This window comes from Eucalyptus grandis, chromosome 6 (genome assembly GCF_016545825.1).
Source record: "Eucalyptus grandis isolate ANBG69807.140 chromosome 6, ASM1654582v1, whole genome shotgun sequence".
Classification (NCBI taxonomy): Eukaryota; Viridiplantae; Streptophyta; class Magnoliopsida; order Myrtales; family Myrtaceae; genus Eucalyptus; species Eucalyptus grandis.
The window spans coordinates 21,267,954-21,279,611 of record NC_052617.1 but is presented as its reverse complement, the minus strand read 5'-3'; the positions used below and the strand labels follow the sequence as shown (position 1 = coordinate 21,279,611).

Genomic DNA, 11,658 nt, shown 5'->3' with positions numbered 1-11,658 from the left:
ACCCAGATAGTGTGAATATTTTAAGAACATAATGAACCTGTCAGCTTTGGCTACAGTGTAATTCAATTCCTCTGTCTTACTATGTCTCGATCAAACAAAACTATGGAATATTAGTCAAGTCATTAATTCTATCATATGCACAAATCTAATTGACATGCATTTTATTCGAGACATAAACAATTTATTCTCGGTTACAACCCCGGCCGAGGATTTCAATGCATTGTCACAATTAGATTGCATAGGACATCATTATCATACCTTGCATATAACACGGAGACAGATTCCATATTGCGCACACGTGTAACTTCATATATGAACAAACTATGACCATCAGGTATAAAGATGGATCAACGACCCGGCATTATGTGCACCCGTGAACCATAGTTGTTCAATACACAAGTTAACACTGTGCCTCAGGTCTAAGGATTATTTATACAAGACCAAAGTATGAACAATTAGACATTGACCACGCTAAAAGCTTCCATGTCGCTAATCATTTCATATGTGTCACGTTCAGTGAATTCGTCTAATACAAACACATGTGTTCTAACTCAGGCATCATAATACCCAATGACATGTGACTCATCATTCTCTTAAGTATCTAATACTTAATGGCGAAGTTAAGAACACACCGGTCTCAATAGGATTATTAATATCCACTCAATAATCCATCGACCGGGAATGATTTAAAGATTTAGTCTAACTATGAACCTGTCACATATATTCTTGACGTCTCAATGATAGGTCTAGTTGCAATTGATCTTATGGAATCATTCATCAATATAAAATAATTGGAAAAATGAATGAATACGCCATTGCCATTAATTAAATAATAATAATAAAAGTACAACCGAAATCCTTAATATGTAACCATTACATAGTAGCTTTAGGGCATACATCCAACATGTTGAACATAAGCTGCATTAACCATCGCTGCAAGTTCCTTATCCTTCTTGCTCAAGATTCTCCTATACGAGCCGGTTTGATCAAACGCCCATCCATTATGCAGTGCTACTTCAATTCGCTTGTCGATAGGGATTAGCTGATTGAATGACTTAGCAGTCGAACCCAGCATTCGATTTCGATATTCAAGCGGGAGTGTCTTCATGAACAAATCCATCAGCTCCTTTTCTGTCGGCTCCATAGTAATTTGAGCAGCTACGGTCTTCCATCTCGTGACATACGCCTTGAACGATTCCGTCATCTTCTTCTCAGTGTGAAGTAAATCTTCTCTAGATGGAGTGACATCAATGTTATACTTATATTGTTTGAAGAAGGCATCAGTAAAATCTTCCCAAGTCTCTAGCAGATTAATTTTCTTCATAATGTACCATTGCAGCGCCGATCCTGTCAGGCTTGCTTGAAATTGTTGAATCATCAAGGGTATGTTACCAACATATTGGGCCATCCTGACCACATAAGTTTGTAGATGGATCTTCGGGCAAGAGGTGCCATCATACTTTTCAAAGTCTGGCATTTTGAACTTCTTTGGTATCTTAATCTTTGCATAATGGGATAGATCAGTTGGGTCTTGGCTAAATGAACCCTGCAACTGCTTAAGTTTCTCCTTGATTTTTGTCAAGCGTTTTTCTTGCTCAGTTTTCGGTACAGTCGAAGGTATCACTTGTACCTCATCATCAACAACAATTTGAGGCACGTCAATAATTTTAACCCTAGAGAGATTATCAAAGGTGGATGGCCTAACTGCAGATGTATTCTTGCCTCTATCTCTTGGATCAGCTATGGGAGCATGTTGTGGTAACACCACTTCAACTTGCGGAGCTGGTGGGGCAGTGTTTGCTTGGAGAGAATCGATTTGTTTAGAGAGTTGCTCAAGAACATTCAGGACTTGCTTCATCTTTGATTCGAGGGCAGCGACGCGAGCTTGTTCAGCAACACGCATTTGTTTGGTGTTATTAGCCATTGTCGCCCTAGAATGAGTACGGATTGGCAATCTTGGGTGAGTCGTGTTGGTACCTGGGTACGTAAAAAAAATACAATAAGCATCACAACAAATGAGATTGGTCCATGACAACGATCGATTGTTTATTTTATTAAATGAAATCAAATTCCAAAGACATCAACTTAAGACATTAAAATAACTCCCTAGGAAATTAAATCCCTAAAATATCAATCTAAGAAATTGAAATAACACCCTAAAGCTAGAATTAAACTCCTAAATCTAGCGACTCTTTTCCATTTACAATTAGGAGATTACAGTCTTTCAAAACTTTTTGTTCTGTCAAACCAACTCAGAGATATGAGCCTCATTCCTTTCCACCATTTCTTCAAGACGTTCAATTTGTGCTTTACAAGTGGGCTTCATGGTCACTTCAGGTATCATGGGAAGTAGAGCTTGAGGGATCTCATGATGGTGGATATAATAATCTGAGGCATGAAAAACCCTCTCTTTTCCTTTCAATCTTCTAGGCACCACTATCCTTTTCAGATGGCATTCCTTCCATGCATTTTCAAGGCATTCGATCTCATGGAGGTATTTGTGATCCTTGTGCACAAAACGGGCTTGAAACAGATCCACTCGGAGAGGAGGTGGGATATCTTGGAGCACTTGATACTTACAGACCACTCTATAAGGATAGTAAGATGTCGCACCAATAATTCCCATTAGTGGAATTGGATTATCTATCTTGTGAGAGAAACGAGCCACGCTAACATGGAACCATTTAGCATACCATAGGAAGCCCTTAAGATCTGGATCTTTAAGAAAAGTTACCCAATCAGAAAATGATTTTCCGGTATACTTTTTCTCTAAGATTGAAAATCTCTTTATTGGGTGATTAGAATCATCAATTTCACCTTGATGCATGAAATGACCAAACTCCTTCACGTAAGAAAGAAACCAAATTTGTAAAAGTTCAAGAGAGGCATTCATGATTTTTTCTCCATTTTGTTTAAAACGGTTGAGGGATAAAAATATCTCAGCTAAAATCATGTTTATAAAGTTCATGCTAGCACATACTTGTCTGACCACCCATGCAATCGAAGGATCAATAACATTTCTTCGATGAGGAAAGATTATAAGTCCAAAGAATGCTAAAATGAATATCCTACCCTTTTGGCGCATTGAATATTGATTTAAAAAATGATCAGCCAAAAAAGAGAAAGGGCATGCATTACAATTAGCTTTCAAAACTTTCTTAACCTCATCAGTTTTAATTCTTAGAAACTGAGATAAAATTGATGTGGGTTCCATACCAAGAGGTGGTCTAACAAGTTCAATCTCAAGGGGCATTCCTATGATAACGCTATACTCTTCTAGTGTTGGAGTAAGCTCGTTCTTACCAAAAATAAAAGTAGTCATCTCGAGACACCAAAAGTGTGATATAGCTTGCAAAACACCACTATGGACTACAATATCCAAAAGGGGGATGAGTTGTCCTAGTATCGACTCCACATAATCCTGACCTTCTTTACTTAATTTGTTCCACCACCCTCTGAGCTCAATCTTAGGAGTTGGAATGAATTGAACATCGGATCTCCCCATTGTATATAGATTAAAACTCACGATCGACCTTTTGTCATGGACCAAAAGAAAGTGCGATAAAGTAAATAGATTGCATAATATAAGGTAAGAATACTTACTTCACGAAGGAAAATGGCAACCACATAGACAGGCGCATGAGATGTGAAGCTTAACACCTAAACTACAAGGCTTAGCAAGTTAGAGCCAAAAGGATGGGCCAACTAGTCACAGTCTCACGTACAAATGTTGGGTCCTCTTAACTTTGGCTCGGTCAAAAGGAAAATCCCATGATCACGCAGTCTCACGAACAAGGATAAACATTTTGACACAAAGAAAACAAATTTCGGGGTTGAGAAAGGCAACCTCTACATCGCGGTCTCGTGTTCAAGGTTGGTTCATTTCTCAACACCATCCTAGAATCTTTAAATGCGGTCCAGGTCCGATGGCAGGTTGTGTGTGCAATGTGTAGTGCTAAAACAATTTGAAAATCATGCACAACAATTTATAATGCAAGCAACACTTCAATGATAAGAAAAACATTCAATCCCAACATCTTCCTACAAAACAAAGAGTCAGCAAGCACTACTCCCTTTATACCTCATTTCTGTAAAAACATTTAACACTTCATGTTAGGAGCGTACATTGTTTCCATGCTGCCAAACAAAATATTTTAAAAAAAAAGAAACATGCCTATCTCCAGTATGAGTTTTAACTCTGTCTCCAGTGGAATTGCCAAGCTGTCACGACATTTCTAAAGGTGAATTACTCAAAGAAGGCTATTGGATTACTAAGTCCGAAAACTTGACACGGACCCTCCCAAGTCCTACCAATTGCAACTTGGTACTAAGAAATTAACTCATTTAAACATGCAATTATACTCAATTTGGAGCCGCTACTAACAAATTAGGGTTGGTTAGAAACCCAAGTAAAGTATGGGAGAATACTTTACTTTTGCCAACCAGAGATTCAATAGGTCTGGGGATATGGTTACGCTAAAAAAATCTAACCCCCTTTTCGGTACCTTGTCATTTTAATTTCAAAAATATTTTGCAGGCAATCTTGATTAATTTTAACCTAAGCTACTAACATGCAAATGGTGATCATGCATGTGCACAATCAATAAAATAACATTCAATAAACCGAAGTGATAGATTGTAAGAAATTATAAACTACAACCTTATTAAGGTCTATTCTCTAAAAAAAACTTACAAAAATGCTAATAAAAATGCATGCCCTAAACATGATTTTCTAAATGACATGACACCTAATTTTTTATTTTTTATTTTATGCAATCTTAATCTAAACTTAATATGCATGAATTTTACTTTAATAACATGTGAGATGCAATTCATATGGCATAATTTGAACCATCACCATATATGTACAATCTAATTTACATAATCCTAAATATGCATGTACTACATGATATGGGATGTATGACGTGGTAATTCTATATGCATGTTCATTTTATGATTTTTTAATGATTTTTTTATTACACATATGCAACCTATACTAACAATGATGACATGAAATGAGATTAATTATGAACTAACCTATTGATTGACCAAATAAATGACTTTGGTGTTTTTTTTTAAATGACTTAATAATTCTTATTAAGAAAAAAAACATAATGATAGGTTAACAAACTTTAGAGCTTCAAGGAATGGGTGGTGCAGAATAATTATGACTCAATCCAAATATTTTCTAGTGGATGTGCGGCCCCTCATGATAATGTTTAGAGTGGTCGTATCCCTTTAACTTGTCAAAAAGAAGAAGAAAAAAAGAATATTGCAGCTCACAAACCTGTTGTCTCTCCATGCATGTGCATGTGTGTGGGGCTGGATAGAAAGATGTAGGGAAAATATATATTTTGCATTCCAATTCTCACATGATTGACGATTTCATACAACATAATAATTTGGAATAATTCGTTGTGCCGGAATGCATTGGATTGCGTGTCACGTCGCAATATTCAGATGTCGCCATATAATAATACTACATATTCTCTACATAGGCTTACTTATAGAGATGGATGTACAAAAGGAAAGCAAATAATCATTCATCAACCTTTCCTCCTATCTCCCGTTTCCATCATGATATTGAGTTCCTGTTCTCATCATGGCCACAAACTCCTCGTAGTTGATACTCCCATCCTGCATCACACAGGTGGGATCAAAATGAACTTGAGTCAGTTGGGGGATGTAAGGATCGAGAAATCAAAGTAAAAACTCAAGGAAAGATTTGATACTTTGTTTGTGTCGACATCCTCGATGATCTCGTCTATGGTGACATCGTCCCCCATTCCGTATTGTGCCATAGCTTGTCTCAGCTCATCTCTCGTGATGAACCTACAGAAGGTTAAGCAAGCCGAAATGCAAGTAAAAAATTCAAGCAAAATACAAAAGCTTTGGACCCTAACAACACCGAGTATGATATGTTCTTGATTTCACAGGTTTTGGAGTTCTGAGATACAGTGGCCCCTCAATTGTGTTTGCAGACCTTAATCTCTCTTCGAACAGCAGTCGTGAAATGTGCTCCGAATAAGGTAACTCACATTATTCATGAGGCATAACACATTGGAGCCTAGCAGAATCAAGGTGAAAGCAGCACTAACCCGTTGTTGTCTTTATCGAAGTATTGGAAAGCCTTGATCAGATCTTCTTCCTTCTCAAGCCTGTGGCGGTTAATCGTGGCAGTGATGAATTCGGTGTAATCGATGGCCCCACTCTTATCGACATCAGCCTGTTAAAAGAAATTCATTTTCGGAGTGACTTCCCAAAGAGAAAAGCTCCTCAACTGTACCTGGTTGTTCCACAGAGAAGAAGTGAAAGAGAGTTCAAATGATTGATTGTGCTTACAGCATCCATTAGCTGCCTTACTTCTGGTTCAGAGAGCTTTGATCCCAACCTAGACAATCCGATTTAAATTCTTCAAATGTGATCGTACCACTGTTGTCGGTGTCCATGTTGCTGAACATTTGTCTCAAGCCCTTGATTTCTTCTTCCGTGAGGTTTTGCGCAATTACCTTCACTCAATAACAATTTCAGTAAGGAAAGTGAAACTTTGAAGCAGCTCTTCCACTGCACCTCATGAACATAGAATATCATCCTTTGTCGCCAAAAGCATAAAATAGAGACTACTGATGAGAGCTATGAAATCAAGTAAAACCGAGATGATGATTGTTCCAGAAGTGTTCAAAGCTAGACTGTCTAATCTATTTCTGGAACCTGATGTCCAATTATGCAAGGAAAGTATCCATAGAGTAGTAGAAAAACAGTACCTTCTGAGCAAGTTTCTTCAGCTTGTTCGACGCTCTAAATTGGTTCATCCTCCGCAAGACAGCATTGTCCATAGGTTTATCAGATGCCACTCCATTTTCCCGGAGCCAAGGATGTTCTGTCCATACATTGTATGCAAACAATATGTCAGTGTTCTTTTAATGATTTTCAGGTTTGGTTCAGATTCGCCAATTAGATTATGATCTAATTCGTTATCCTGTTAATGCATCAATGTGGACTGACTTTATCAAAGTATGTCATTTCATGAACTCCCTAGGAATTGTTTGATTTTGATATGAAACCACAGAATTTCACTAGAAAAGGGAGCACTTACCGAGGGCATCCGTGGTGGTGATCCTTTTCTTAGGATCCCTCGTCAACATTTTTTTGATGAGATCCTTTGCTGAAGGGGAAATGGATGGCCAAGGAGGGTTTTGTAGATCTAGGTTGCCTACCAATATTTCTCCAAATATATCCTTCTCGTTCTCTGAGAGGGAGAAAAATGTTACAGATTCACAGTAAAATCAGGAGATACTAGTCCATCAAGAGCTGATCATCGTGAAATTTGGATGATGTCCAATGGAACAAACAACGCCTGTTTTCTCGAAAATGTTCTACAAGGATGTGAAAAAGTACAATTGAATCCGGAAAACACCTAACAAGATAGTTAATAGTGAAAACTGTCGTACAAGCAAAGGCTTACCTGCCCAGAAGGGAGGTGAACCAGAAAGGAGGATGTATAAGATGACGCCTGCACTCCAGACATCGATTTCCTTCCCATAATTTCCATTCAACACCTCCGGTGCAAAATAGTATGCACTTCCCAAAAATTCCCTATACACCTTCCCTGCCAATGATGGCTCAAATTACTCATTATGATTTACTAATCACATCTCTAGAAGATCAATTCACAAGGAAAATAAGCGAGTCAAACACCAAGCGGCTAGTCCTTTAAAGGTTGTACTAGAATAAGAGCAACATTACGCTGCGAAACTCCTTCCTCTTCCCCAATGCAGACATGATTTTAGAATATGCAGATGCCACTCATGGTGGTACAAAACCTATGAGATGGACTGATGTAGTTACTTAAGCATCACCACGTGATGGACATGCAGCAAATCTTTGTAGAACCTAAAACTTGCACGGTAACTTTTGGAAAACTTCCTAGAACACAGAACTTCGCTGATTCCACAATTCCAGGCAACGCATCGTACGATAAGACAGAAACAGAAACAGAATTTATGGTATAAAATGTACATAAATTTAACAAATATAGAAGTTACTCATTGAAAATAGACAAAATTTCCTACACAAATTAATCTACAGAGAGACATGGACACAAGTAAAATTCCATTAAACTTGTTTGTAAAAGCACATCATTAGCATTAGAGCGTTTCGGAGAGAGAACGAAGAGTGAGAAGCAACTCTATCCCAGTAAAGAACAGGGAGGCAGAAAGGATTATTACAATCTAACATGTAAGATTACATCAGATATAAAATTTCATTCACGGGATTTTTCACATCTATATATAATGAAAGAAAAGGATTTCGTGAAATAGCGCCCTTAAATGCTTGTTAAGTAACCAAACAACAAAAATCTAATTGCAGCTCCTAGTGGATCGATTTCTCTGCTGGTTCCGACGTCCAATTAGTTAGCCGACCAGTTTAAACCAGTTCCAAGTTTCATAAACGGAGAACAGAACTTGTGCTCTTTCGAAACAGATCTGGAACCTAACCAATGGGTTAGGTCGGGTTCGACAAAATTCCCACAAAATTCTCAGTTCTGTCCCTGATCGATTACCCAATCGTAAACCGTGAATAATCACGGTACTCTCCAACACCAACCTTGTAATGATCCGCCCGGAGCCTGTTCTCCTGTCTGCACACTTACTGAACATCCGGGACCAGGTTATGGGGTCATAGAGCAAGCTTTACGCGCACTCAAATGAATGGGGTCCACTTTCGATCTTTGGATCATGCGAGTTACACTTGAATCATCGTAGGTCCACCTAGTGGGCTCTCCTAATCAAGAAAATTTTCATGGGGTCTGCCTCTCTTTTCTCCTAACTTTTATCGATTCAATTATTAACAACGGCTGACCCCCCGTTGACCTGTCCCTCTCATCCTGGACCCGCCCGTTGACCCGACCCGAAACATCATCATCACTCACCAGGAAAAAATGAAGAAAAAACTCCATATCCAAGGCATCATCAGCTTCCAATTTCGCAATCCGCACACGGATTCCCTCGTCATCCTCCTTTTCTGCAAATTCTAATTCGCAGACAGGACCCCGTGAAGAAAACGCAACCCCGGATGCCCAAAAGGCAAGAATGCAGTAATTCTACCTCTCCTCGACATCATTTGCCTTTTACAACTCAAAAGGATTCCGGGAAAGACTCGTGGAGATTGGAGGCTTGAAGAAGACAAAAGATTAAAGCGTGTGGGGAACCGACGAAGAAAGCGGTTTCACGTGCTTTGGGGAACAAAGAGCAAGACAAGCATCGCCCGAACATCCCGTGCTGGATTACGAACAAGAAAGGAGAAAGTTTCGAACACATGACTCCAACGTCGACGAGATGCAAACTTGGACGCCAATCTAATCTCACCCCACCATAAACATAACGGCAAGCTAAGCATCAAGGACAGCAAGGACTTTCATGGCGTCTGTTCTTATACTTTTGTAGCCAACAAGATGATGGAAAGAACAAGATAGTTATTAGTTATGCCTTCCTTGTGCTGGCCTAGTTTCTTTTCTTTTCTTTTTTTTTCTAAATTACGACGAAGAAAGTTTACAGTAGGTGAGTAACTAGCCTCCAGACGTGGCTGGTGCGAATGGACTGATGGCTGGGATCGCGTTTCTAGCTATACAAGGAAAATTCTAATCCAAGCAACATGTAGCAAAACAACTGAACCAACCAACCTGGTTCGATGAAGACGGAGAGGCCAAAGTCAGTGATCTTGAGAGGGGCGTCTTCGCTCTTGTTGGCGAACAGGAAGTTCTCGGGCTTGATGTCGCGGTGCATCACCCCATGAAGTGGCACACGTGCACCACGTTCACTACCTGCCGCTCGATCTTCGCCGCCTCCTGTTCCGAGTACGACCCCTTGGCGATGATCCGGTCGAAGAGCTCGCCGCCAGAGCAAAGCTCCATGACCAGGTGGACGTACTCCGGGTCCTCGTACGCGCCCTTGAACTCCACGATGTTGGGCTGCCCGGACAGGTGCTCCATCATCAGGATCTCTCGCCGGACGTCCCCGATGTCATTGTCGGTTATCAGCTTGCGCTGCGAGATGGACTTGCACGCGTACTGGATGCCGGTCGAGCGCTCCGTGCAGAGGTAGGTAACCCCGAACTGGCCACGGCCGAGTTCGCGGTCCAGGTTATACAGGGCCTTTACGTCCGCGTAGGGCTTGCCGAGGATGCGGCCGATCTGGGAGGACGGCTGGCGCCGCTTGGTGAGTGAACGTGAAGGCGGCGGTCCCGCCGGTTGCCAGAGTGGCCTTGGCTGCGGTTGTGGCGGTGGATGGGATTTTCCGGACTGTTTCGAGGGGTGACGAGGGAAAGACTCCGAGGAAGATGAAGAGATGGGGATGTCCTGGGATCTGGAGCAGCAGAGTCCCATTGCTGGCGATCACAGAGAGAGAGAGAGAGAGAGAGAGAGAGAGAGAGAGTGATGACTGATGATGCTCTCGTTGCTCTGGTGTGTTCGGGAGATTATATGGGGGTGATGATGAAGTGAAGAGAAAGAAGGTCTTCTTTATAATCATTTATGATATTCTCTCTCTCTCTCTCTCTCTCTTTGTGGGGTAAGGGGTTATTCCTTCTCGATTGCCAGCTTTAGCTTTCCGCTTTGGGTGCTTTGCGTTCTCACTTGGGCAGTCCATAGAATATTTGTAATTATTTCTACGTTTCCTTATTGCTAGCTCAAATTGAGAGATAAAAGATCATGAGAGGACCCACATAATTAATTTTCTTGAATATAAAGATAGAAAAATTAAATTTGATATCGAAATATAAATAATTACAAGTTGAAAATATTATCACTTATTAAAAAGAAACCGTTAATATCATTATATAGATCTATTAAATTTAAAAAATGAAAAAACACTTAAAACATTGGCTTTGCAACTAATAACAAAATCATTGTGCAATGAAATGGCTTCTTAGCCATTTCGCTCAAACTAGATTGCTCTAGAAGAACTCTTGGTAACCTAAAATTAAGACCATATATTGATTATGCATAAAACAAATAAAGTAAAGAAAAATTCAAGATAAGAATAATGACTCAATAGAAAAAAAGATTTCTCCATTGATCCAAATCTTGTAGATGATGTACAATGACCTAAAACATTATAAAATCATTCTTAGAATCACGTGAGTCAAAGCTAAAGTTAAAAAAAATAAAAAATTCTTTGTCGATTTTCTTTGACTAGAGAAAATATACACTATCTTAAAAGTCGCAATTGAGTTTTTCAGATATTTCTTATTTTTTTGAATATTATCACTATGATTTGTTCCTTTAAATAAGACAAGAAAATTGTTTTTTTTTTATATGGAAAATGCAATTTCATATAATAAAAACGAAAAAACCTGTTGGCCCAGTCTCCCACTTTGGAGATGAAAAACGCTTGGCTGATGTTTGACCATATTTTTTCTTGGCACCGCGAGCCAAACATTTTCCATTTGTAATTCTCTCTTTTTGCTCGTGTAAGCTTTTTTATTGGTCATCTCTGTATAACGTTTTAAGAGACGGGGCATGGTTTCATTCACCCCTTCCCTTACGCAATGAATTGAGCTTCCCAACACTCTACAAACTTGCTGCGTGAGAGGGTCAGGTGTAGGAAATATTCAGTGGTTTATTAGGGCGCGTTTGATATCGATTCTATTCCAGAGAGT

The 11,658-nt window shown here is 39.5% G+C and overlaps 1 protein-coding gene across 1 annotated transcript; it reads right to left on the bottom strand.

Annotated features, from left to right (window-relative positions):
* Positions 1–5,335: 5,335 nt before the first annotated feature.
* Positions 5,336–10,507, bottom strand: LOC104448874 (calcium-dependent protein kinase 29). Its single transcript, XM_039315710.1, is given in 11 exon segments — positions 5,336–5,637; positions 5,733–5,832; positions 6,099–6,226; positions 6,343–6,404; positions 6,407–6,509; positions 6,765–6,880; positions 7,097–7,249; positions 7,466–7,609; positions 9,683–9,787; positions 9,790–10,232; positions 10,287–10,507. Coding segments are annotated over 11 exon segments (1,530 nt in total). The 5' UTR covers positions 10,385–10,507; the 3' UTR covers positions 5,336–5,559.
* Between the last annotated feature and the right edge of the window lie 1,151 nt (positions 10,508–11,658).